This window comes from Salmo salar, chromosome 14 (assembly GCF_965601325.2).
Source record: "Salmo salar chromosome 14, fSalSal1, whole genome shotgun sequence".
NCBI lineage: Eukaryota > Metazoa > Chordata > Actinopteri > Salmoniformes > Salmonidae > Salmo > Salmo salar.
Window position 1 is genome coordinate 36,029,515 of NC_138304.1, and position 24,132 is coordinate 36,053,646.

A 24,132-nucleotide genomic window follows, 5' to 3' on the forward strand; every position below is an offset into this window, starting at 1 on the left:
AAACAAATCAAATATTTTATATTAGAGATTATTCAAGGTAGCCACCCTGTGCTTTGATGACAGCTTTGCACACTCTTGGCATTCTCTCAACCAGCTTCATGAGGTAGTCACCTGGAATGCATTTTAATTAACAGGTGTGCCAGTTGTGTTGTGACAAGATAGGGGTGGTATGCAGAAGATAGCCCTATTTGGTAAAATACCAAGTCCATGTTATGGCAAGAACAGCTCAAAATAAGCAAAGAGAAATGACAGTCCATCATTACTTTAAGACATGAAGGTCAGTCAATCTGGAAAATGTCAAAAACGTTTAAAGTTTCTTCAAGTGCAGTCGCAAAAACCATCAAGCGCTATGATGAAACTGGCTCTCATGAGGACCACCACAGGAAAGGAAGACCCTGAGTTACCTCTGTTGCAGAGAATAAGTTCATTAGAGTTAACTGCACCTCAGATTGCAGCCCAAATAAATGCTTCACAGAGTTCATGTAACAGATACATCTCAACATCAACTGTTCAAAGGAGACTGCGTGAATCAGGCCTAATGGTCAAATTGCTGTAAACAAAATATTTTAAAAAACACTACTAAAGGACACCAATAAGAAGAAGAAACTTGCTTGGTCCAAGAAACACGAGCAATTGACATTAGATATTAGACTGGTGGAAATCTGTCCTTTGGTCTGATAAGTCCAATTTTTTATTTTTGGTTCCAACCGCCGTGTCTTTGTGAGACGCAGAGTAGGTGAACGGATGATCTCCGCATGTGTGGTTCCCACCATGAAGCATGGAAGAGATGGTGTGGGGGGGCTTTGCTGGTGAACGTGTCAGTGATTTATTTAGAATTCAAGGCATACTTAACCAGCATGGCTACCAAAGCATTCTGCAGCAATATGTCTTCCCATCTGGTTTGCGCTTAGTGGGTGTAATGTAGACGCTGGAGTTGAGAAGCAGGTGCAGGTGGTAAGTTTAATATGACAAATAACATGGAACGATCCAACATAGGAGTAGTGTCTAGACATGAATAACAGAAACAATACTGCCTGGGGAAGGAACCTAAGGAAGGTCCAGATAAAGGGGAGGTAATGAGTGGACAAGATGGTGCCAGAGAACAAGGCTGACGTTTTACGTATTCCTAACCAATTGTGTTTTTTGTTAGTTTCTTTGCTTTGTTTGTAACTTATTTTGTACATAATGTTGCTGCTACTGTCTTTTATGACCGAAAATAACTTCTGGACATCAGGACTGCGATTACTCAAAACGGACTGGCAGAATCCTTTTTTTCCTTTAACGAGTCCGACGAGCCCGACTTGAATGATATACTGCTTCCGTGGGAACAGGCCCAGATCCCCGTCATTTGAAGAGAAGGCAGAGAAAAAGGGGCCAGAGGACGGGCTGCCTTCTGAGAATTTGTAGGCAATCAAATAAACCCCCACTTCCTTCCATTCTAATAGCAAATGTGCTATCTTTTGAAAATAAAATTGATGACCGAAGCGGAAGACTAAACTACCAACGGGACATTCAAAACTGTAATATCTTATGCTTCACGGCTGAACGACAACATTATCAACATACGATAAGCTGGTTTTACGCCGTATCAGCAGGACAGAACAGCGGTGTCTGGTAAGACAAGGGGCGGCGGACTATGTAATTTTGTAAATAACAGCTGGTGCACGATATCCAAGGAAGTCTCGAGGTTTTGCTCGCCTTAGGTAGAGTATCTCATGATAAGCTGTACACCACACTATCTACCTAGAGAGTTTTCATCTGTATTTTTCGAAGCTATCTACATACCACCACAGACTGATGCTGGCACTAAGACCGCACTGAATGAGCTGTATTCCACAATAAGCAAACAGGAAACCGCTCACCCAGAGTAGCCGGGGACTTTAATGCAGGGAATCTGAAATCCGTCTTACCAAATGTCTATCAGCATGTTAAATGTGCAACCAAAGGGAAAAAAAACTCTAGACCACCTTTACTCCACACGTATACAAAGCTCTCCCTCGCCTTCCATTTGGCAAATCTGAACATAATTCTATCCTCCTGATTCCTGCTTACAAGCAAAAATTAAAGCAGGAAGCACCAGTGACTAGATCAATAAAAAAATGGTCAGATGAAGTAGATGCTAAGCTACAGGATTGTTTTGCTGGCACAGAGTGGAAAATGTTCCGGGATTACTCCAATGGCATTGAGGAGTACACCACTTCAGTCGTTGGATTCATCAATAAGTGTATCGATGACGTCGTCCCCACAGTGACTGTACGTACATACCCCAACCAGAAGCCATGGATTACAGGCAACATCCGCACTGAGCTAAAGGCTAGAGCTGCCGCTTTCAAGGAGAGGAACTCTAACCTGGAAGCTTATAAGAAATCCTGCTATGCCCTCCGGCGAAACATCAAACAGGCAAAGCGTCAATACAGGACTAATATCGAATCATATTACACCGGCTCTGACGCTTGTCGGATGTGGCAGGGCTTGCAAACCATTACAGACTACAAAGGGAAGAACAGCCGAGAGCTGCCCAGTGACACGAGCCTACCAGATGAGCTAAACTACTTCTATGCTTGCTTCGAGGGAAATAACACTGAAACATACATGAGAGCACCAGCTGTTCCGGAAGACTGTATGATCACGCACTCCACAGACGGATTACCAGGACGTGTACTGAGAGCATGCGCTGACCAACTGGCAAGTGTCTTCACTGACATTTTCAACCTCTCCCTGTCTGAGTCTGTTATACCAACATGTTTTAGCAGACCACCATAGTCCCTGTGCCCAAGAGCACTAAGGTAACCTGCCTAAATTACTACCGACCCGTAGGACTCACGTCTGTAGCCATGAAATGCTTTGAAAGGCTGGTCATGGATCACATCAACACCATTATCCCAGAAACCCTCGACCCACTCCAATTTGCATACCGGCCCAACAGATCCACATATGATGCAATCTCTATAGCACTCCACAATGCCCTTTCCCACCTGGACAAAATGTGAGAATGCTATTCATTGACTACAGCTTAGCGTTCAACACCATAGTGCCCTTAAAGCTCATCAATAAGCTAAGGACCCTGGAAATAAACACCCTCCCTCTGCAACTGGATCCTGGACTTCCTGACGGGCCGCCCCCCAGGTGGTAAGGTTAGGTAACAACACATCCGCCACGCTGACCCTCATCACAGGGGCCCTTCAGGGGTGCGTGCTCAGTCCCCTCCTGTACTCCCTGTTCACTCATGACTGCACGGCCAGGCACGACTCCAACACCATCATTAAGTTTGCCAATGACACAACAGTGGTAGGCCTGATCACTGACAACAACGAGACAACCTATAGGGAGGAGGTCAGAGACCTGGCCGTGTGGTGCCAGGACAACAACCTCTCCCTCAATGTGATCAAGATAAATGAAATGATTGTGGACACAAGGAAAAAGAGGACCGAGCACGCCCCCATTCTCATCGACGGGACTGCAGTGGAGCAGGTTGAGAGCTTCAAGTTCCTTGGTGTCCACATCACCAACAAACTAACATGGTCCAAGCACACCAAGACAGTTGTGAAGAGGGCACGACAAAACCTATCCCCCCTCAGAAGACTGAAAAGATTTGTCATGGGTCCTCAGATCCTCAAAAGGTTCTACAGCTGCACCATCGAGAACATCCTGACTGGTTGCATCACTGCCTGGTATGGCAACTGCTCGGCCTCCGACCGCAAGGCACTACAGAGGGGTAGTGCGAACGGCCCAGTACATCACTGGGCCAAGTTTCCTGCCATCCAGAACCTCTATACCAGGCGGTGTCAGAGGAAGGCCCTCAAATTGTCAAAGACTCCAGCCATCCTAGTCATAGACTGTTCTCTCTGCTACCGCATGGCAAGCGGTACTGGAGCGCCAAGTCTAGGTCCAAGAGGCTTCTAAACAGTTTCTACCCCCAAGCCATAAGACTCCTGAACACCTAATCAAATGGCTACCCAGACTATTTGCATTGCCCCCCCCCCCCCCCCCCCCCCCCCCTTTACACCCGCTGCAACTCTCTGTTGTTATCATCTATGCATAGTCACTTTAATAACTCTACCTTCATGTACATATTACCTCAACTAACCGGTGCCCACGCACATTGACTCTGTACCGGTACCCCCTGTATATAGTCTCGCTATTGTTATTTTACTGCTGGTCTTTAATTAGTTGTTACTTTTATTTCTTATTCTTATCCGTATTTTTTTTAACTGCATTGTTGATTAGGGGCTCGTAAGTAAGCATTTCACTGTAAGGTCTACACCTGTTCCATTTGACTAATACAATTTGATTTGATTTGTTACACTTTGAAGCTTTTTCTTGAGTGGGCAGCTTGATGAAAGCCAGTCAATAGTTAGGTCACCAAGAAAATATACCTCTCTGTTGATATCACATACTGTACATTATCAAGCATTTTACACATATTATCCAGATACTGACTGTTAACACTTGGTGGTCTGTAGCGGCTTCCCACAAGAATGGGCTTTAGGTGAGGCAGGTGAACCTGTAGCCATATTACTTCAACAGCAGTTGACATTAGGTAGGTATAGCTAGGTATAGCTCCGCCTTATCTCAGCTCACTGGTCACCATAGCAATACCCACCCGTAGCACGCGCTCCAGCAGGTATATCTCACTGGTCATCCCCAAAGCCAAAAAATCACTGAAGTTGGAGACTTATATCTTCCTCACTAACTTTAAGCGTCAGCTGTCAGAGCAGCTTACCGATCGCTGCAGCTGTACACAGCCCATCTGTAAATAGTCAATCCACCCAACCTCCTACCTCATCCCCATATTTGTTTTTGTTTTTCTGCTCTTTTGTACACCAGTATTTTTACTTGCACATCCTCATCTGCACATATATCACTCCAGTGTAAATTGCTAAATTGTAATTACTTCGCCACTATTGGCCTATTTATTGCCTCCTTACTTCATTTGTACACACTGTATACAGATTTTTCTATTGTGTTATTGACTGTACGTTTGTTTATGTGTAACTCTGTGTTGTTGTTTTTGCCGCACTGCTTTGCTTTATCTTGGCCAGGTCGCAGTTGTAAATGAAAACTTGTTCTCAACTGGCCTACCTGGTTAAATAAAGGTGAAATAAAATAAATTAAAAAAATTGATCCGCTCTAAGCTTTACAAGAATATTACTCTGACCATAAACGGCAACACCTCCACCATTTGGCATTCCTGTTTCTTCTGAAGATGTTTAAACCATGTATTGCTACCACTGTATCATCAAAGGTATTATCTAAGTGAGTTTCAGAGAGAGTCAGTATATGAATGTTATCTGTTACTAGCAAGTTATTGATTCATTGAACCTTGTTTCTTAGGCTACATATGTTAATGTGGGCTATTTTTAGCACTTTTCTGGGATTCTTGATTGTTCATAAGCGCATGATTACTGCATACAATAGCTGTAGGGTTGACAGAGGCATTCAGGGGAGTTAGAGGGACATGAATTACGTTACTTACATTATGACTGCTAATGCCCCTGGGCCAATGTACATTTGCAGCAGCACTACAACAGCTCAGCGACACAATAGTGGGGATTATCTGAGCATGGCTTGGGTCATGGATAAGTCATTGTCTCAATGCAGCCTTGAAATGCGCGGACAGGGTGCAGGAGCCAAAATGATTTGGATGGACTCCATCATTCCTGTAGAGCATCTTCTGTTTCCAAAAAGTGTCAAAGTTATCTATAAAAGTTATGCCAGCAGAGCTACAGTAGTCTTTTAGCCAGGTGTGTAATGTCAGTAGCCTGCTGAATCTTTCACAGCCGCGGCCCTTTGATGGTACCGGGCCTGAAATAATTGGCCGCTTTTTGGAATCTTTCAGACTTAGAATCAGTTCTTTAAAATCAATTTTCAGCAGTTCCGAGCTATCCCTCCTAATGTCGTTTGACCCCACATGGACAAGTTGGAGCTTTCAACAGAAAAATATGTATTCTGAGTTGCTTTCTTTTCTCATTGTCTTTTAGAAAATAGCCCAGCTATGACAATAACTAAATTATTCGGTACATATTACAACTTAAAAAAAACATAGTCTACTCTGTGTAGAACAGTACTTCATGTCAAAAGAAAAAGTGATGCAATGCAACTCAATGCTGATGAGGAGGACGTGTTCATCTGCCTGATAAGTGTAGGCCTGCAGTTACTTATGGCTAACCAGCGCCATCTTCTGGGCAAATAAGTGTACTGTTTCTGTCTGTATAACTATCATTATAGATCATGGTGATGATGGACTAATAAATCCACCACAATAAAATCTGTTAATTTTAGTTGAGTTTCATATCTGATTCATTTAAACAAACCTTCTGTCTTAGTATTATGTGCAGTGCAGTCTGTGAATGTCCTTTCAACAACTTGTATGTTCAGCTACTGTTTCCAGTTATGGAGGGGCTAAGTTTAGCCTGCATGGGTTAATCAGATAAATATATTTTGAAGAGAAACATTTTGGACAAAGGGAAAGTGGGAGGGGAATAGTTTATTGAAGAGAGATACAGACACACAGAAAGAAAAGAACCACTGTTGCAATTCAATTCCCAATTAATCTAAATCCTCCTACATACAATATATTTTCATAACTATAGGAACCACATTGTTGATGCTCTGCTTGATATTGTATGATTTCCTTTCTATAATTAACTTTGGCAATACAGACGTGTAACTCATGCCACTATGGTGGTCTAATTGATCTATTTAGAGAAGTAGAGCGAGAGAACGCTAGAGACATTGAGAGAACAAGCGCTAGATTGTAACAAGGTCATTATAGTCAACAGTCACCTCTGTATTATTAATACCTTGGTTTGTATGTGTGTACTGCAGAACACAGTCTCAAAAGAGGACCACAAACATACACAATAACAAACTGACAGAGAGCACTTTACACAAATACACCTTAAGCTCTGGGCACAGTGGCTGACTGGACTCAGGACTGGGGAGGAAGAGGGAGAGGAGAAAAGGAGAGGACAGGGAGAGGACAGTGAGAGGAGGATACATTTTACACAATTCTGTAGTGGCATGTGATCAGTCATGAACACAGGGGAGGGTTGAATCCAACCTGAGGCAAAGGCTAAATGGAGAATGTCACTGTTCTCAGTCACACAGAGATATGTATCTTCCCATAATTGTGGCCAGTAATATCAGTGTATTTCTCTGTCTCTCTGTGTGTTGGGAATACTTCCTTCCATCTCGCCAGCCAGCCTCTGTGAGTTTGAGCTTAAAGGTGTGAGGAAGATCTCCACTTGACCAGTGATACAGTAGATACAGGCATACCATTTATTGAGGCTGTTTTGTTTTGAACAATGTCCTCAGCCTTGTTCTATGTGTATTGACTGCTACTACAACACAGGAACAAATCACACAATAATCCAACATCAAATTAGTCCCAAGGGTCTTGATTTATTAACAGCTTACAACTCAAACATCAAACCAACGTGCAGACAGACAATACATGCATACGTGTTGGCACACACTCACACACATATATATGCACAAATATACGCACACACTTACATTCACACACACACACACGCACACACACACGACACACATGCACTCCACTAAGACATATTCTTTCCTCTCTCTCTAAGAGAAGAACACCTAGCCAATAACCCACAGAAAGAGGGTGTTGTACAATATGCAATATATGATACTAAAACTAACTTGGCCTATATAGGCCAATTAGTCCCCTTCCCTCACACACACACACACACATATATATGCACAAATATACGCACACACTTACATTCACACACACACACACGCACACACACACGACACACATGCACTCCACTAAGACATATTCTTTCCTCTCTCTCTAAGAGAAGAACACCTAGCCAATAACCCACAGAAAGAGGGTGTTGTACAATATGCAATATATGATACTAAAACTAACTTGGCCTATATAGGCCAATTAGTCCCCTTCCCTCACACACACACACACACACACACACACACACACACACACACACACACACACACACACACACACACACACACACCACACACACACACACACACACACACACACACACACACACACACACACACACACACACACACACATGCAATAAAAGCAGCCTATGTGCCATGCTGCATTTTGGAATGGGTAGGGTAGTGCCACTGCTGAGCATAGATATGTAGAGAAGCAGCAAGTGGGGTCTAGGTGGAGGTGGGTGGAGGGTGAGGAGGGCGTTCTAGGGACAGCAGGTTGGGTTCTAGGTAAGGGAGATGAGGTTTCTAGGGGCTGAAACTCAGTCGGAACTGGATCTGCTAAACAGACCTGGACCACAGGTGAGCACAAGCACACATACAGAAAGATACACCACAAGACAAGCACCATACTGTACATAGATACATGGACATCGATCGTCACCTGGCGTGAGGTCAGGGGTCAGGGTCAGAGGGCAAAAGGTTCAATGTCTGCACTATGTAAAGACCAAGGATAGATAGAAGAGGGGCTTGTGGAGGATAGGGGGAATAGGGTTGGTATGGGGACGGATGAGCGCTAGGGGATGAGCTAGGGGATGAGCACTAGGCCCTTAAAAGATCACAAGCTTCTTTGACTGCTTAAGATGGGGGGACATTTCTTGTTGGAGAAGGAGGAGGTCGTCGACTGGGGACGAGGGAGGAAGGGAGAGTGGGAGGGCAGTAGTGTTTAGAGGACAAAGTGTGACAGAGAGAGAGAGAGAAAGGGAAGAGAGTAGGAGAGAAGCAGAGAGTTAAGTTAGTTGAAAAAGGGTTAAAAACAGGCCATTAGCAATAGCATAAAGGACAGGTGTTAAAAGAGAAATAGTGACTTCAGAGAAAGAAACAGAGAAAAGTGGCATCCTGAATTTGGAAGTGGTGTTGAGAAACACTTCAGCGTGTGGACTTCCTTGCTTCAGTAACCACAAACTACTGGAATGTGTTTGTGTGTTTTAGTTGAATGATACTGAACAAAAATATAAACGCAACATGCAACAATTTAAACTGTTTTTTGTATTTGGTATTTGTATTTATTAAGGATCCCCATTACCAGCAGCAGCTACTCTTCCTGAGGTCCAGCAACATTAAGGCAGTTATACAATTTAAAAAATCTTACAATACATTCACAACAGATTTCACAACACATTACGTGTGTGACCTCAGGCCCCTACTCTACCGTTACAGCTCATATAAGAACATCAGTCAATTTAAATAAATTCATTAGGCCCGAATCTATGGTTTTTACATGACTGGGCAGCCATGGATGGGTCTGGGAGGGCATAGGCCCACCCACTTGGGAGCCAGGCCCAGCCAATCGGAATGAGTTTTTCCCCACAAAAGGGTTTTATTACAGACAGAAATACTCCTCCGTTTCATCAGCTGTCCAGGTGGCTGGTCTCAGATGATCCCGCAGGTGAAGAAACCAGATGTGGAGGTCCTGGGCTGGCGTGTTTACACGTGGTCTGCGGTTGTGAGGTCGGTTGGACGTACTGCTAAAGTCTCTAAAACAACGTTGGAGGCGGCTTATGGTAGAGAAATGAACATTCAATTCTCTGGCAACAGCTCTGGTGGACATTCCTGCAGTCAGCATGCCAGTTGCACTCACCCTCAAAACAGGAGATATCTGTGGCATTGTGTTGTGTGACAAAACTGGACATTTTAGAGTGGCCTCTTATTGTCTCCAGCACAAGGTGCACCTGTGTAATGATCATGCTGTTTAATCAGCTTCTTGATATGCCACACTTGTCAGGTGGATGGATTATCTTGGTAAAGGTGAAATACTCACTAACAGGGATGTAAGCAAATGTGTGCACAACATTTTTGAGAAATAAGCTTTTTGTGCGTTTGGAACATTTCTGGGATCTTTTAATTCAGCTCATGAAACATGGGACCAACACTGCACTTGTTGCTTTTATATTTTTGTTCAGTATAATAACCCTTCAAATATTCCCCTTTAAGTAAAACAGTGGAACGTGATGTAGGGAGCTGAGTCAGGTTATATGAGGGTTACCACTAGTAATGGGTACCAAATAGTGTTCATTGTATCTATCAGTTGAGGCTAGCAAAGGTAGGACGGCTCATAATAATGTCTGGAACAGAGCAAATGGAATGGCATCAAACACATGGAAACCATGTGTTTGGTGTATTTGATACCATTCCACTTATTACGCTCCAGCCATTACCACCAGCCCGTCCTCCCCAATTAAGGTGCCACCAACCTCCTGTGGTCTCTATGTATACATATCAGACCCTTTAATCCAAAGGCCAAAGCAATTTACAGTGAGTGCATACATTTTTTTGTTTTTGATCCCTATGTGAATTAAACCCTTGCTCTTAGCACACACGATCATGCTCTGACCAACTGAGCCACAAAGGAGCACATAGGCCCTGGCCTGGTCTCACCTGGGGATGCTGGGAGGGGCCCGGTTGGGGCGGCTGGGGACCTGGGGGCTATCAGCACTGTTGCTGAAGGGCCCCAGAGGTCCTGGGCGGTTAGGAGGGGGTGGAGCCCCTCGCCCCCCTCCGGGACTAGGGCGCTGGCCTGATGACATCCTCCTGGAACCAGTGGGGCTGGTTGGAGGAGACCTGGGAGGGTGGAGATAGTTCCCTTAGTGACCTCTCGTGTATGACATATTCTGGACATAACAGATCAAATAGACTTAACTATTTGTGATTTCCTTTTTTTTATTTTGCAACACTATCCAAGTAAAAAATAAAATAATAATAATAACATAGTCTTCTTGGGAATCAGTGGAAATCAGTGCAAACCCAGGTCTACTGCTGGCCAACCCAACATCTTCACCATTATTAGAACAAGAGTTGACTCCACTACACTACACTTAGATCAATGTCTAGGGTCTAGGGTAGTCCTTATCAATGGACTACCAGGATGCCTACCGGTTGCCACCTCCACTGCGCCAGTCGTTCACGGGCGGCGGCATGGGGGTGGAGATGGTGGTGGTGGAGATGTCTCCTATGATGGCCAGGGCCTCCTTCAGGGACTGGTGGGTCCTGAGGACCTCGTCCCTCCTCTGGACCTGCTCCTGGGACTCATCCATCAGGGCACCCTGGTCCCCGGCTGAGTACAGCTGGGCCAGCAGCTCCGCGTTGATGAAGTCCTTCACCTGGTGGCAGGAGAGAGAATTGGTGGATAAATCAATCACTCATTCAAATATGTTTATAAATCCCTTATTACAACAACAATTGTCAGCTAGTGCTTTACAGTAACCCGGTGTCACGACTTCTGCCGAAGTCGGTCCCTCTCCTTGTTCGGGCGGCGTTCGAGGGTCGACGTCACCGGCTTTCTACCATCGCAGATCCACTTCTCATTTTCCATTTGTTTTGTCTTTGTCTTACACACCTGGTTTCAATTCCCCAATTACTTGTTCATTATTTAACCCTCTGTTCCCCCATGTTTATTTGTGAGTAATTGTTTATTGTTTTGCAGTCCGTATGTGTGGCCTTGTATTTATACGACGTGTATTGTGAATTATTTTAGTAAATTGCTTTCATTACTCATATCTGCTGTCCTGCGCCTGACTCATCTCACCAGCTACACACAGACGCATAACACCCGGCCTGTTTGATTTACCAATGCAGAAAGTCTGGAACCAATAGGACCCTGAATAGTTTCTACTTCCAAGCCATTAGACTGCTAAACAAGACTGCTAAATAGCTAATCAAATGGCTACCTGGACTATCTGCATTGACTCACTTTACCCCTATCTATATGTACATAGCTACCTCAATTACCTCGTACCCCTACACATCGACTTGGTACGGCTACTCCCTGTATATAGCCATGTCTATATAGCCATCCAGGCTGCATCACATCCGGCCATGATTGGGAGTCCCATAGGGCGGCGCACAATTGGCCCAGCGGCGTCCGGGTTTGGCCGGGGTAGGCCATCATTGTAAATAAGAATTTGTTTTTAACTGACTTGCCTAGTTAAATAAAGATTAAATAAAAATAAAACATGTATTACCTCGTACCACTGCACATCAACTTGGTATTGGTACTCCCTCTATATAGCCACGTTATTACCTTGTACCGCTGCACATCAACTCGGTACTGGTACTCCCTGTATAGAGCTATGTTATTACCTGGTACTCTCAGTATATAGCCATGTTATTACCTGGTACTCTCAGTATATAGCCATGTTATTACCTGGTACTCTCAGTATATAGCCATGTTATTACCTGGTACTCTCAGTATATAGCCATGTTATTACCTAGTACTCCCTGTATAGAGCCATGTTATTTCCTGGTACTCTCAGTATATAGACATGTTATTACCTGGTACGCTCAGTATATAGCCATGTTATTACCTGGTACTCTCAGTACATAGCCATGTTATTAACTGGTACTCCCTGTATTTAGCCATGTTATTACCTGGTACTTCCTGTATATAGCCATGTTATTACCTGGTACTTCCTGTATATAGCCATGTTATTACCTGGTACTCTCAGTATATAGCCATGTTATTACCTGGTACTCTCAGTATATAGCCATGTTATTACCTGGTACTCTCAGTACATAGCCATGTTATTAACTGGTACTCCCTGTATTTAGCCATGTTATTACCTGGTACTTCCTGTATATAGCCATGTTATTACCTGGTACTTCCTGTATATAGCCATGTTATTACCTGGTACTCTCTGTATATAGCCTTGTCATTAAGTGGTACTCTCTGTATATAGCCTTGTTATTAACTGGTACCCTCAGTATATAGCCATGTTATTAACTGGTACTCCCTGTATTTAGCCATGTTATTACCTGGTACTTCCTGTATATAGCCATGTTATTACCTGGTACTTCCTGTATATAGCCATGTTATTACCTGGTACTCTCAGTATATAGCCATGTTATTACCTGGTACTTCCTGTATATAGCCATGTTATTACCTGGTACTCTCTGTATATAGCCTTGTCATTAACTGGTACTCTCTGTATATAATCTTGTTATTAACTGGTACTCCCTGTATTTAGCCATGTTATTACCTGGTACTCTCTGTGTAGAGCCATGTTATTACCTGGTACTCTCTGTATAGAGCCATGTTATTACCTGGTACTCTCTGTATATAGCCATGTTATTACCTCGTACTTCCTGTATATAGCCATGTTATTACCTCGTACTTCCTGTATATAGCCATGTTATTACCTGGTACTTCCTGTATATAGCCATGTTATTATTCTATATTGTTATTTATCTTAATCCTTAACTTTAACTTTCCATTGTTGGAAAAGGACTCGTTAAGTAAGCATTTCACTGTCGGTCTACAACTGTTGTTTATGTGACAAATAAAATCTGATTTGATTTTTTATTGATTTGATTTGATTTAGCTTGCCTGGCACAAAGAAACCATTAGAATAATCTAAAAAGTTGCACACTAGTCAGGCTCAAGCTGATGCAGAAGGTATTTTAAAGATTTCAACTACCATTTGAACCCAGTTCTGATAGCACTACCCCAGCGTGAAGCAGAGATTTCTCTTACGTTGCTGATCATGAGGTGCATAATGGTCTTGGGCATGAGGTCGCGGATGCACTTGTTGACGATGGCCATGTAGGAGTCGACCAGGTTGCGGATGGTTTCCACTTTCCGCTCCAGCTGAGGGTCCATGGAAAAGTTGTCCTGGGATGAGGACGAGGAGCCGCCCCCCTCACTCTCCACCTGGAGGAAAAGGGCTTTTAGTTTTAACACACCTGTATTTAGCAATACAGACCTAGTGGCTTGCATCTTCAGATGCAGAACAATTGTGTATATCAATGACAAATAATAATAATAATACCTTTATTTGTAGAGCGCTTTTCATTACAAATGGAAATCACAAAGCTCTGTACATCAGAAACAACCATAGCACAGGCTTTTAAAAAGGGCTAAAATGTTTTAACAAAAATGAGTTACAAGTACGAATAGCATATCAACAAAATGTAGCCTACAGCTATTGTGACTAGTTACATCATCTTCACACTTACATCAATCTTCAGGGAGAAAGACAGAGAGGATGGAGAGATTAAAGTGATATGATGAGTCACTTGGGAAGTGATAGGAGAGATATTACTTTTTTAAATTGTAAAAACATACAGTAGCAGTCAAAAGTTTGGACACACCTACTCATTTAAGTGTATTTCTTTATTTGTACTATGTTCTACATTGTAGAATAATAGTGAATATATCAAAACTATGAAATAACACATATGGAATCATGTAGTAACCAAAAAAGTGTTAAACAAATTAAAATATATCTTATATTTGAGATTCTTCAAAGTAGCCAATCTTTGCCTTATTTGGTAAAAGACCAAGTCCATATTATGGCAAGAACAGCTCAAATAAGCAAAGAGAAACGACAGTCCATCATTACTTTAAGACATGAAGGTCAGTCAACGCGGAACATTTCTAGAAATTTGAAAGTTTCTTCAAGTGCAGTCGCAAAAACCATCAAGCGCTATGATGAAACTGGCTTTCATGAGGACCACCACAGGAAAGGAAGACCAGAGTTACCTCTGCTGCAGAGGATAAGTTCATTACAGTTACCAACCTCAGAAATTGCAGCCCAAATAAATGCTTCACAGAGTTCAAGTAACAGACACATCTCAACATCAACTTTTCAGAGGAGACTGTGTGAATCAGGCCTTCATGGTCGAATTGCTGCAAAGAAACCACTACTAAAGGACACCCATATGAAGAAGAGACTTGCTTGGGCCAAGAAATACGAGCAATGGACATTAGATCGGTGGAAATATGTTCTTTGGTCTGATAAGTCCAAATTTGAGATGTTATGTTCCAACCGCTGTGTCTTTGTGAGACGCAGCATAGGTGAACGGATGATCTCTGCATGTGTGGTTCCCACCGTGGAGCATGGAGGAGGTGTGATGGTGCTTTGCTGGTGACAGTCGGTGATTTATCTAGAATTCAAGGCACACTTAACCAGCATGGCTACCACAGCATTCTGCAGCGATACACCATCCCATCTGGTTTGCGCTTAGTGGGAATATCATATGGTTTTCAACAGGACAATGACCCAACACACCTCCAGGCTGTGTAAGGACTATTTTATATGACCAAGAAGGAGAGTGATGGAGTGCTGCATCAGATGACCTGGCCTCCACAATCACCCGACCAGTGAGATGGTTTGGGATGAGTTGGAGCCAAGAAGTGCTCAGCATATGTGGGAACTCTTTCAAGACTGTTGGAAAAGCATTCCAGGTGAAGCTGGTTGAGAGAATGCCAAGAGTGTGCGAAGCTGTCATCAAGGCAAAGGGTGGCTACTTTGAAGAATCTCAAATATAAAATATATTTTGATTTGTTTAACACTTTTTGGTTATTACATGATTCCATTTTTCACTATTCTTCTACAATGTGGAAAATAGTACATTTGAAGAAAAACCCTAGAATGAGTAGGTGTGTCCAAACGTTTCACTGGTACTGTATACTGGACTATACATTCAAAATGCATATTTAGCAATGTACATAACCATGCAAGCACACAGGTTTAAGAAAAATTGATAAATAATAAGGATAGATATGACAGAAGTGCAACATGGGAAGGGAGTGAGGGGTAGTCATGGGTAATACGTAAAATGATAAACAGGGCAGACAGGAGATACAGTGAGTCAGTGACTAATATGGGGTGATGCTACAGGAAGGGATTACATTTACGTAATTTAGCAGACACTCTTATCCAGAGCGACTTAAAGTAGTGAATGCATACATTTAATTTCACACATTTTTTTATTGTACTGGCCCCCCGTGGGAATCGAACCCACTACCCTGGCGTTGCACACACCATGCTGGCGTTGCAAACACCATGCTCTACCAACTGAGCCACAGGGAAGGCTGTACATCACAGTGGCGGGCACCAGGGTCGGAGTCAATTCCATTTAGATTCAGCCAATTCGGCTGGCTTTGTGAATAGACTGAATGGAAATGGAATTGTCCCCAACCCTGGTCTCCCGTGTAACAGTCACTCACATTAGAAGATCTTTCGGGGTAGACTCCAGCACGCAGGAGAGAAGCCCTCCAACTGTCCACCTCATCCTGAGTGTCACAGGCCAGCTCCAGGAAACGGTTGTCCTTGTACACGTTCCTGTCGGACCACAACACAGGGGAGGGGAAGAGGAAGTTAGTTACACTGCTTTCAGGTCCCCTTAGGGGTCAAGGCAGGGGGTGGCAGGCCCATCTAGTTAAATAAAGCCTAGGAAGAGAAGAAGCCCACCAGCCACGTTGGTTTCTGTCTTCCTGTACAGTTTGTATTATTATTATTAGAAGTAGTGGTACCAAAGTAGGAATATTTAAAGTAAATGTACACTCTTAGAAAAAAAGGTGCTATCTACAGTAGAACCTAAAAGGGTTCTTCGGCTGTCCCCATAGGTGAACCCTTTGAATAACCCTTTTTGGTTCCAGGTAGAACCCTCTGTGAAACCCATAAGGGTTCTACCTGGAACCAAAAAGGTTCCCCTATGGGCACAGCCGAAGAACCCTTTTTTTGAAGAGTGTAGCGCTACAATATTAAAAGTTAACTTTATTAGGATGTGTCTGGTTCCAGACCTCTGCTCTGTGTTGAAGATGGCGAAGGCGTGCTTGCTGGACATAAAGCCTTTCTCCACGTCTCGCACTTTCAGGTTGTCAAGAGGGAGCATGTATTTCTTCTCCTTCTCCTGAGAAACACAAACAGAAAGAAAGAGGCCATCAGGTTTGACAATAGAAACAAGCAAATGCAAAGAACCATGGCAGGGAAATGCATACTTCTTTTCTGATTGCTGTCTGATCTTTGTGTGTCAAATGATGTATATTTTTCGGTTAGATTTTGAATCAAGAGGTTGGTTTAATTGGGCGACGATCCAGGGAGAAAGAGAGAGAAGGGGAATGTGGAGACAAGGGTAAGGAGAGGGAGAAGTTAGGGGGAGCGCAGGGGAGAGGAGAGAGGGTGGGGGATCACAGAGGGGGAGATAGAGGGGAGGTGGAAAAAGGGAGGAAGAATGAGAGTGGGAGGTAGAGCGGGGGAGGAGAGGGAGGGTAAGGGAGAGAGAAAGAGAAAGTCTACATGTGGAAGTCATTAGTGTGTTGGTCAAGACACAGTCGTTCTCCACGGTACATCTGTAAGGGAGGGGGACCTGGGGCTGGAGGAAACCTTCTGGTTATGGAATGGGGAGCTGAGACAGGAGGAAACCTGGCTATGGAAACACAGATGTGGAGAAACGCAGGGGACTCAGCGGACTCTGCGGTGTGCATGTGAACATGGACAATAGAAGAAACAGAGAGCTGCTTGTCTGGATAACACTGAGCATGACAGAGTTTTAAAGGTGGGTGCAACGAGTCAAGATGGAGAGTAAAAAGTCATGTAAAATTCTCCATCACTCAATCCATCCATCCATCCATCTATCTATCCTCACCATCTCAATTCTTCACTCTCCCATTCTCTCTCTTTCTCTCTCTCTCTATTAACCCTCCCCCTCTTATTTCTTCAATATTTTTTCTTTCCATTCCAGAGGGGCCCACTTCCTGCCTGATTTGTCGGGTAGCGAGGGAGAGAGAGAGGGATAGAGAGGGAGAGGTAGAGAGAGAGTGAGAAAAGGAAAGCGAGAGGGGGAGAGATTAAATGACAGCCTGGTGTTGACTTAACATCTGCTACCGCTTAACAGTACAGAGACAGAGAGAAGGAGGGAGGGAAGGAGAGGAAAGAAAGAGAGAAGGAGAGAAGGAGGGAAGGAGGGAGGGAAGGAGGGAAGGAGAGGAGGGAAGGAGGGGGGGGAAGAACTTCCAGAGTGAAGTTAAGAAAGAAAGGGAGACCTGAAGAAGAAACAAAACGAAGGATTTAGAAAAGTGGAACAACAGAGGTGCCCAGATCTGACCCCTGCAGAGCCATGGTAGGGTGTTACTAGACAAAACAAGGGGAGTAGAAAATGAGAAATGAAAAATACACTTTGCAGACCTCCCTAGGTTGTATTCCCCAAGGGGTCACTCCAACCCAAATATGGCCACATGGGTCCCTCCCTCTTCCTCCATCTCTCTCACTCTCTTTCCCTCCCTTTCTCTTTCCTTCTCTCTTTTTTGTAATATCCCCTCCCAGAGTGCTCAGCCAGTCTGTCCCGGTCGGTCATCTGAGTGAATGTGCCACGTCAAGCCTGGATACTCTGCCTGGCCGGCATGACCCAAACGGACCGCGAGGGGAGCGACACACAGAAACACAATAAACAAACAACCTAACGACAGAGAGAGGGAGAAGAGGTGACGCAGACGGGTGAAAAGAAAACAGTGATTTTGGGGGTTCGGGTGGGGGATCCCTACTTCTTGATGCCAAAATGGAGGAGGATGAGGGAGGAAGGCAAAGAGCAGCAACTGTGCAGCCCTACTGCCTATGGAATGGCCTGACACTCTGAGTCTGTCTGTCCGGCTCCGTCCTCCCAGTGTTCAGACTACCTGTTCATTGTCATACTGGTGTACAGTAGTCTGCACATTGGTTAGACTGGGCAGGGAAGCACTTCTCTTCTCTTTGGGGAAACATTGGCTTTGAAGGAGTGGGTTTGATTAGCCACACTCCACCATGGAGCATCTTCCAGAGCTGACTGCTCATCTCTGCTTCCTCCTTTACTGTGTGTGTTAGCTATCGGTTCTCACTAGGGCATCATACTTGTACTTTGTGACTGCTGTAACTGCATTTTTTTGAAGACTTATTTTATTTATGCAACACATGTATAACATCAGTTTCCTGAAGAAAATGCCTATGCTATAACAAGGTTGTTGTTTTTTCATAGTCAGGTCTAGACCAATGTGTGTTAATGTCTTTGAAACAGTATTTCTGCTAAATGTACAGTACAACAGTAATAGAAATGTATAGGCTCCCTTGCACAAAGAATTCAGCCCTGATTGGCTCTGGTGCAGTAAAGGGAGGAGCAGCAGCGGCTCCATAGAATCAGACACAGAACAGTGGTCAACCCATCCATCAACTCCTGCTTCAAATACAAACACATACTTCTAGTACTTCATTGGGGTTGGGTTGGGCGGTTACAGTAACTATGTTGCCTAAATATACAGTCAAACTCATAGTGATAAAATATAATACTAAATTATTTCATTCTGTGATCAAACTATTGTGTGAAAGATGATCTTCATATTGCCCAGTGTGTGCAATCAGCAAAAAATATTACTTCACTGATGATATAATAAACCAGCTAGGAGAGAGGCCTGGTGGTTTGGTAGTTTGGTGGGGTTAGTAGATGGTGGTGTTGAGAGGATGTATAGGAATCAGTGGTTTTGTTGGGATAAAGTACCGTATTGGTGGTGTTGAGAGGATGTATAGGAATCAGTGGTTTTGTTGGGATAAAGTACCGTATTGGTGGTGTTGAGAGGATGTATAGGAATCAGTGGTTTTGTTGGGATAAAGTACCGTATTGGTGGTGTTGAGAGGATGTATAGGAATCAGTGGTTTTGTTGGGATAAAGTACCGTATTGGTGGTGTTGAGAGGATGTATAGGAATCAGTGGTTTTGTTGGGATAAAGTACCGTATTGGTGGTATTGAGAGGATGTATAGGAATCAGTGGTTTTGTTGGGATAAAGTACCGTATTGGTGGTATTGAGAGGATGTATAGGAATCAGTGGTTTTGTTGGGATAAAGTACCGTATTGGTGGTGTTGAGAGGATGTATAGGAATCAGTGGTTTTGTTGGGATAAAGTACCGTATTGGTGGTATTGAGAGGATGTATAGGAATCAGTGGTTTTGTTGGGATAAAGTACCGTATTGGTGGTATTGAGAGGATGTATAGGAATCAGTGGTTTTGTTGGGATAAAGTACCGTATTGGTGGTGTTGAGAGGATGTATAGGAATCAGTGGTTTTGTTGGGATAAAGTACCGTATTGGTGGTATTGAGAGGATGTATAGGAATCAGTGGTTTTGTTGGGATAAAGTACCGTATTGGGGTTGTATACTGTATAGAGATTGGAATTAGTGGTGGGTGTAGTATGCTTGCTAGGATTAGCAATGGTGTTGGGAATGCTTTTACTGTACTGTTAGGGTGGTATTTCAGAGGCTGTGGGTTAGTATTGCTGATAGATGGTTTGCATAATGAAGGGGTATTTTACTGTACTGTTAGGGTGGTATTTCAGAGGCTGTGGGTTGGAATTGCTGATAGATGGTTTGGATATTGAAAGGGTATTGGGTTCAGAAACAGAGAGGGAGGAATATTGTAATTTAATAGGGGATTTCTCCCCACTGAATCATTGGAGGCTGATGTTTGAATTAAAAACTTGCCAAGAATGTGTGCTGTTCCAGAGAAACTGCCAACTGCACCAAGAAAGAGGCGAGTGTGTGTGTGTGTGTGTGTGTGTGTGTGTGTGTGTGTGTGTGTGTGTGTGTGTGTGTGTGTGTGTGTGTGTGTGTGTGTGTGTGTGTGTGTGTGTGTGTGTGTGTGTAGAATAAATATACAGTAAAACGCACAAGGAAAGTAAAGAACTGCTTGGTTGAATGTCAGAACTGCTTGAGAGTCAATGCAACATGAGAATGTCTACGATCCACCCAGTTAATGTCTACACCTATTAATAATCAAATAATGCCTTATAAAGCCAACACATAACTGTTTTTGTGTAAATGTGTGTGTTTGTATAATGTGTGTGAGTATGTGTGACCAGTGGTTTGATTTGGGATTGTTCCAATTGTGCAAAAGAAAACCAAATGCCTTAACTCCCAACGGAGTGAGAGAGGAGAGGTGGAGAGAGAGAAAGAGAGACAGAAAGAAAAGATGGGGAAACTCAAAGACAGACAAAGTGGGCGAGACAGTTGATAGGGTCACAAGCAGTCCACATAGTTTAATCCTCTCTATGTTCAGAATGTGGTCGATACACAGCCATATTCACTGGGCAGGACTCAAAAGTATTTTATATCCTCTTCCCGCTCTCTCTTTCTATGACCTATGGATGTCATCTGCTGACCAGTGCATGGATTGGCTGACTCCGGGAGTTGCCGTGTGTCTGCCTGTCTACACTTGCTGTGCAGAACTTCCTGGAACCTGTACAGCAGGCACAGACAGGCAGACAGACACCAGCCCACCAAGCTATGATGAACGCAACATTCAGACAATCAAGGAGCACCCTGCATCTCAAGGGGAGGGGAAACCCCACTGAAGAGCCAATGGGGAACCACCGTTGAGTTGTGATTCAGTGGGTAGTCAGAAGGTATGATTTATAATATATCCTCTACAGATATATCAAACAAAAGAGACTCTTATGACATTGGAATTGGACAGAAATTCAAAATTATGTATATTCTACCATTTGTTTACACTGCCCTCCCTTCTGCCAGACATTAACCAGAAATGGTGTTCCAATCCACCAACACCAGAAATCTAGCCATAAACTGCATCAAACGTACTGTGATTGACTACTGTACTAACCCACCCTGAAGAGGGTTGACTATCTCACCTCGTCATCCTTGAACCAGGACAGGCTCTCAGCGGTCAGGACGAACCAGTACTCCTTGGCCCCACCTTTAATGATGCTGATGTTGTTGATGGTTAGCCAGCCCTTACGGATGACCTGTAGAGAGGGCAGGGGGCAGAGGTTAGAGATCAGGGGATAAGAGATGGGGCCATAGTGGTGGTTGGCGTTGTGATTGGCAGGAAGAAAATTTTGACAGGTTTAAAGGCACTGAACAGTTGTCAGGTCAACACAGAAGCTACACCTACTGTACCCATCCTCCATTGATTACTTCAATCACATTCTGTCAAATCTGGCTCGCTAGGCTACTTACTATACATAACCAAACCTAGCTCGCTAGGCTACTATACATAACCAAACCTGGCTCGCTAGGCTACTATACATAACCAAACCTGGCTCGCTAGGCTACTATACATAACCAAACCTGGCTCGCTAGGCTACTATACATAACCAAACCTGGCTCGCTAGGCTACTATACATAACCAAACCTGGCTCGCTAGGCTACTATACATAACCAAACCTGGCTCGCTAGGCTACTATACATAACCAAACCTAGCTCGCTAGGCTACTATACATAACCAAACCTGGCTCGCTAGGCTACTATACATAACCAAACCTGGCTTGCTAGGCTACTATACATAACCAAACCTGGCTTGCTAGGCTACTATACATAACCAAACCTGGCTTGCTAGGCTACTATACATAACCAAACCTGGCTTGCTAGGCTACTATACATAACCAAACCAATTTGTGCACAAAGGTGATGTATGAATAATAAAATGCAATGAGAAAGTGTGTTGTGTGAGAACTCCAAGTTAATTGATTGTGTCAGTGTGTATCTTTGTGACTCAACCAGACCACAACATGTGACTGAGTTCCGTTCGGTGACAGTCTCCTGGCAAAACAAGGCACTAGGGTGACAGTCACAAACACAGGTCTGTGTCACAGTGTTAAGAGGTGGCTGTTGGGTTATTAGTGCTTCATTACATCCCCAAAACACACAATATTAGCATTATAGCATTAGTGCTACATCAGTGTCCATTGTGTTAGGTGTGTTAACCAGCAGGCACAACAAGCCAGAGGATTGAGTGAATATTAAGTTAGGTGTCTCAGATGGCATAGAACCACTAAGGGGGTTACCCAAACAGTTCATTTATAAAGTCTTGATTTTTTTCAGTTGTGGCACAAATCAAAGATTTTTCCAACACCATTTGTATTGGGAGGTTGATTGTGACAGGTAACCCCCTGTGGTCACAGGGATGAGGGAGTGTCGTAATGTAAACTGTTGCTCTTACAATCAGGCCTGAGGCGGGAGGAGAGGAGGCCTGAAACAGGAAGGAAGTGGGCCGTTAAAACACCTGGGGCACCACATTACGTGGGTACCACGTCTGGATACAACCTCACGACTGGAACCTGCCACACCTGGCTCAAATACATCAAGGCAAATACATTCTAATACTTGAGTTGTGGTTGATTTAGCTTGGAGTTTGTACTTTTGGGACTATTCCATTGGTTCCATTGTCCAGCAGGCAAACTAAATCAACGCAGATCAAATATTTAAAAGTATTTGACATATGTGTTTTCCATAGCAGTTGAGTGGGTTCAAGTTAGCATACCTCGATTTAAGCTTGAGAAGTGGAAAAAGCTATAAACAGCAGCACACTCAAAGTGGCCACAAGAGGGAGCCACACTCAATGAGCAGTAGAGTAGAGGAAGTATTTTTAAATGTTTTATTTTATTTTATTAGGATCCCCATTAGCTACCGCTAAAGCAGGCAGCAGGCATAGCCCAACCCTAACCCCAACGAGTAATACTCACCAACCAGACCACACACCCAAAACAGGGCAGCTCAGATTCTCACTAAGGGCTTGGGATGAAATGCATGGGGGCACCTTGATGATATAGAAGGGGTTCAAACACAGTGATGATGGTAAACAGAAAGTAAAAACATCCATTTGGTTTGTACACACTGACATAATAATAAGTGTCACCATCCAAGTGAAAAAGACACACAAAGGCTATCGAAAGGTACCCAAAATCAACAGGAAATGCAAAAAACATGCGACACACAGGTAATGGATGTATAACATACTGGGGTATACATACCATGTGTGTACAAATGAATGATAGATAAAGAAACCAATAAGAGAGTCTGTGTCCCTATGGTCCTGTTTTCTCCTCTATGGTCCTGTTTCCTCCTCTATGGTCCTGTTTCCTCCTCTATGGGCCTGTTTCCTCCTCTATGGGCCTGTTTCCTCCTCTATGGTCCTGTTTCCTCCTCTATGGTCCTGTTTCCTCCTCTATGGTCCTGTTTCCTCCTCTATGGTCCTGTTTCCTCCTCTATGGTCCTGTTTCCTCCTCTATGGTCCTGTTTCCTCCTCTATGGTCCTGTTTTCTCCTCTATGGTCCTGTTTCCTCCTCTATGGTCCTGTTTCCTCCTCTATGGTCCTGTTTCCTCCTCTATGGTCCTGTTTCCTCCTCTATGGTCCTGTTTCCTCCTCTATGGTCCTGTTTCCTCCTCTATGGTCCTGTTTTTCTCCTCTATGGTCCTGTTTTCTCCTCTATGGTCCTGTTTCCTCCTCTATGGTCCTGTTTCCTCCTCTATGGTCCTGTTTTTCTCCTCTATGGTCCTGTTTTCTCCTCTATGGTCCTGTTTTTCTCCTCTATGGTCCTGTTTCCTCCTCTATGGTCCTGTTTCCTCCTCTATGGTCCTGTTTCCTCCTCTATGGTC

General features: G+C 43.7%; 1 protein-coding gene across 1 annotated transcript in view; it reads right to left on the reverse strand.

The window, feature by feature from the left end:
• Nucleotides 1-6,469: 6,469 nt before the first annotated feature.
• LOC106569416 (dynamin-3) overlaps nt 6,470-24,132 on the reverse strand; it is a 53,109-nt gene continuing 35,446 nt past the window's right edge. Inside the window, exons 15-21 of the mRNA XM_014140756.3 lie at nt 21,387-21,500; nt 16,520-16,629; nt 15,944-16,058; nt 13,466-13,642; nt 10,870-11,096; nt 10,375-10,557; nt 6,470-8,620 (exon numbers count right to left, since the gene is read on the reverse strand). Of these exons, the coding sequence (XP_013996231.1) occupies nt 8,575-8,620; nt 10,375-10,557; nt 10,870-11,096; nt 13,466-13,642; nt 15,944-16,058; nt 16,520-16,629; nt 21,387-21,500 (972 nt within the window). The 3' untranslated portion in view covers nt 6,470-8,574. The remainder of the gene's footprint in view (nt 8,621-10,374; nt 10,558-10,869; nt 11,097-13,465; nt 13,643-15,943; nt 16,059-16,519; nt 16,630-21,386; nt 21,501-24,132) is intronic.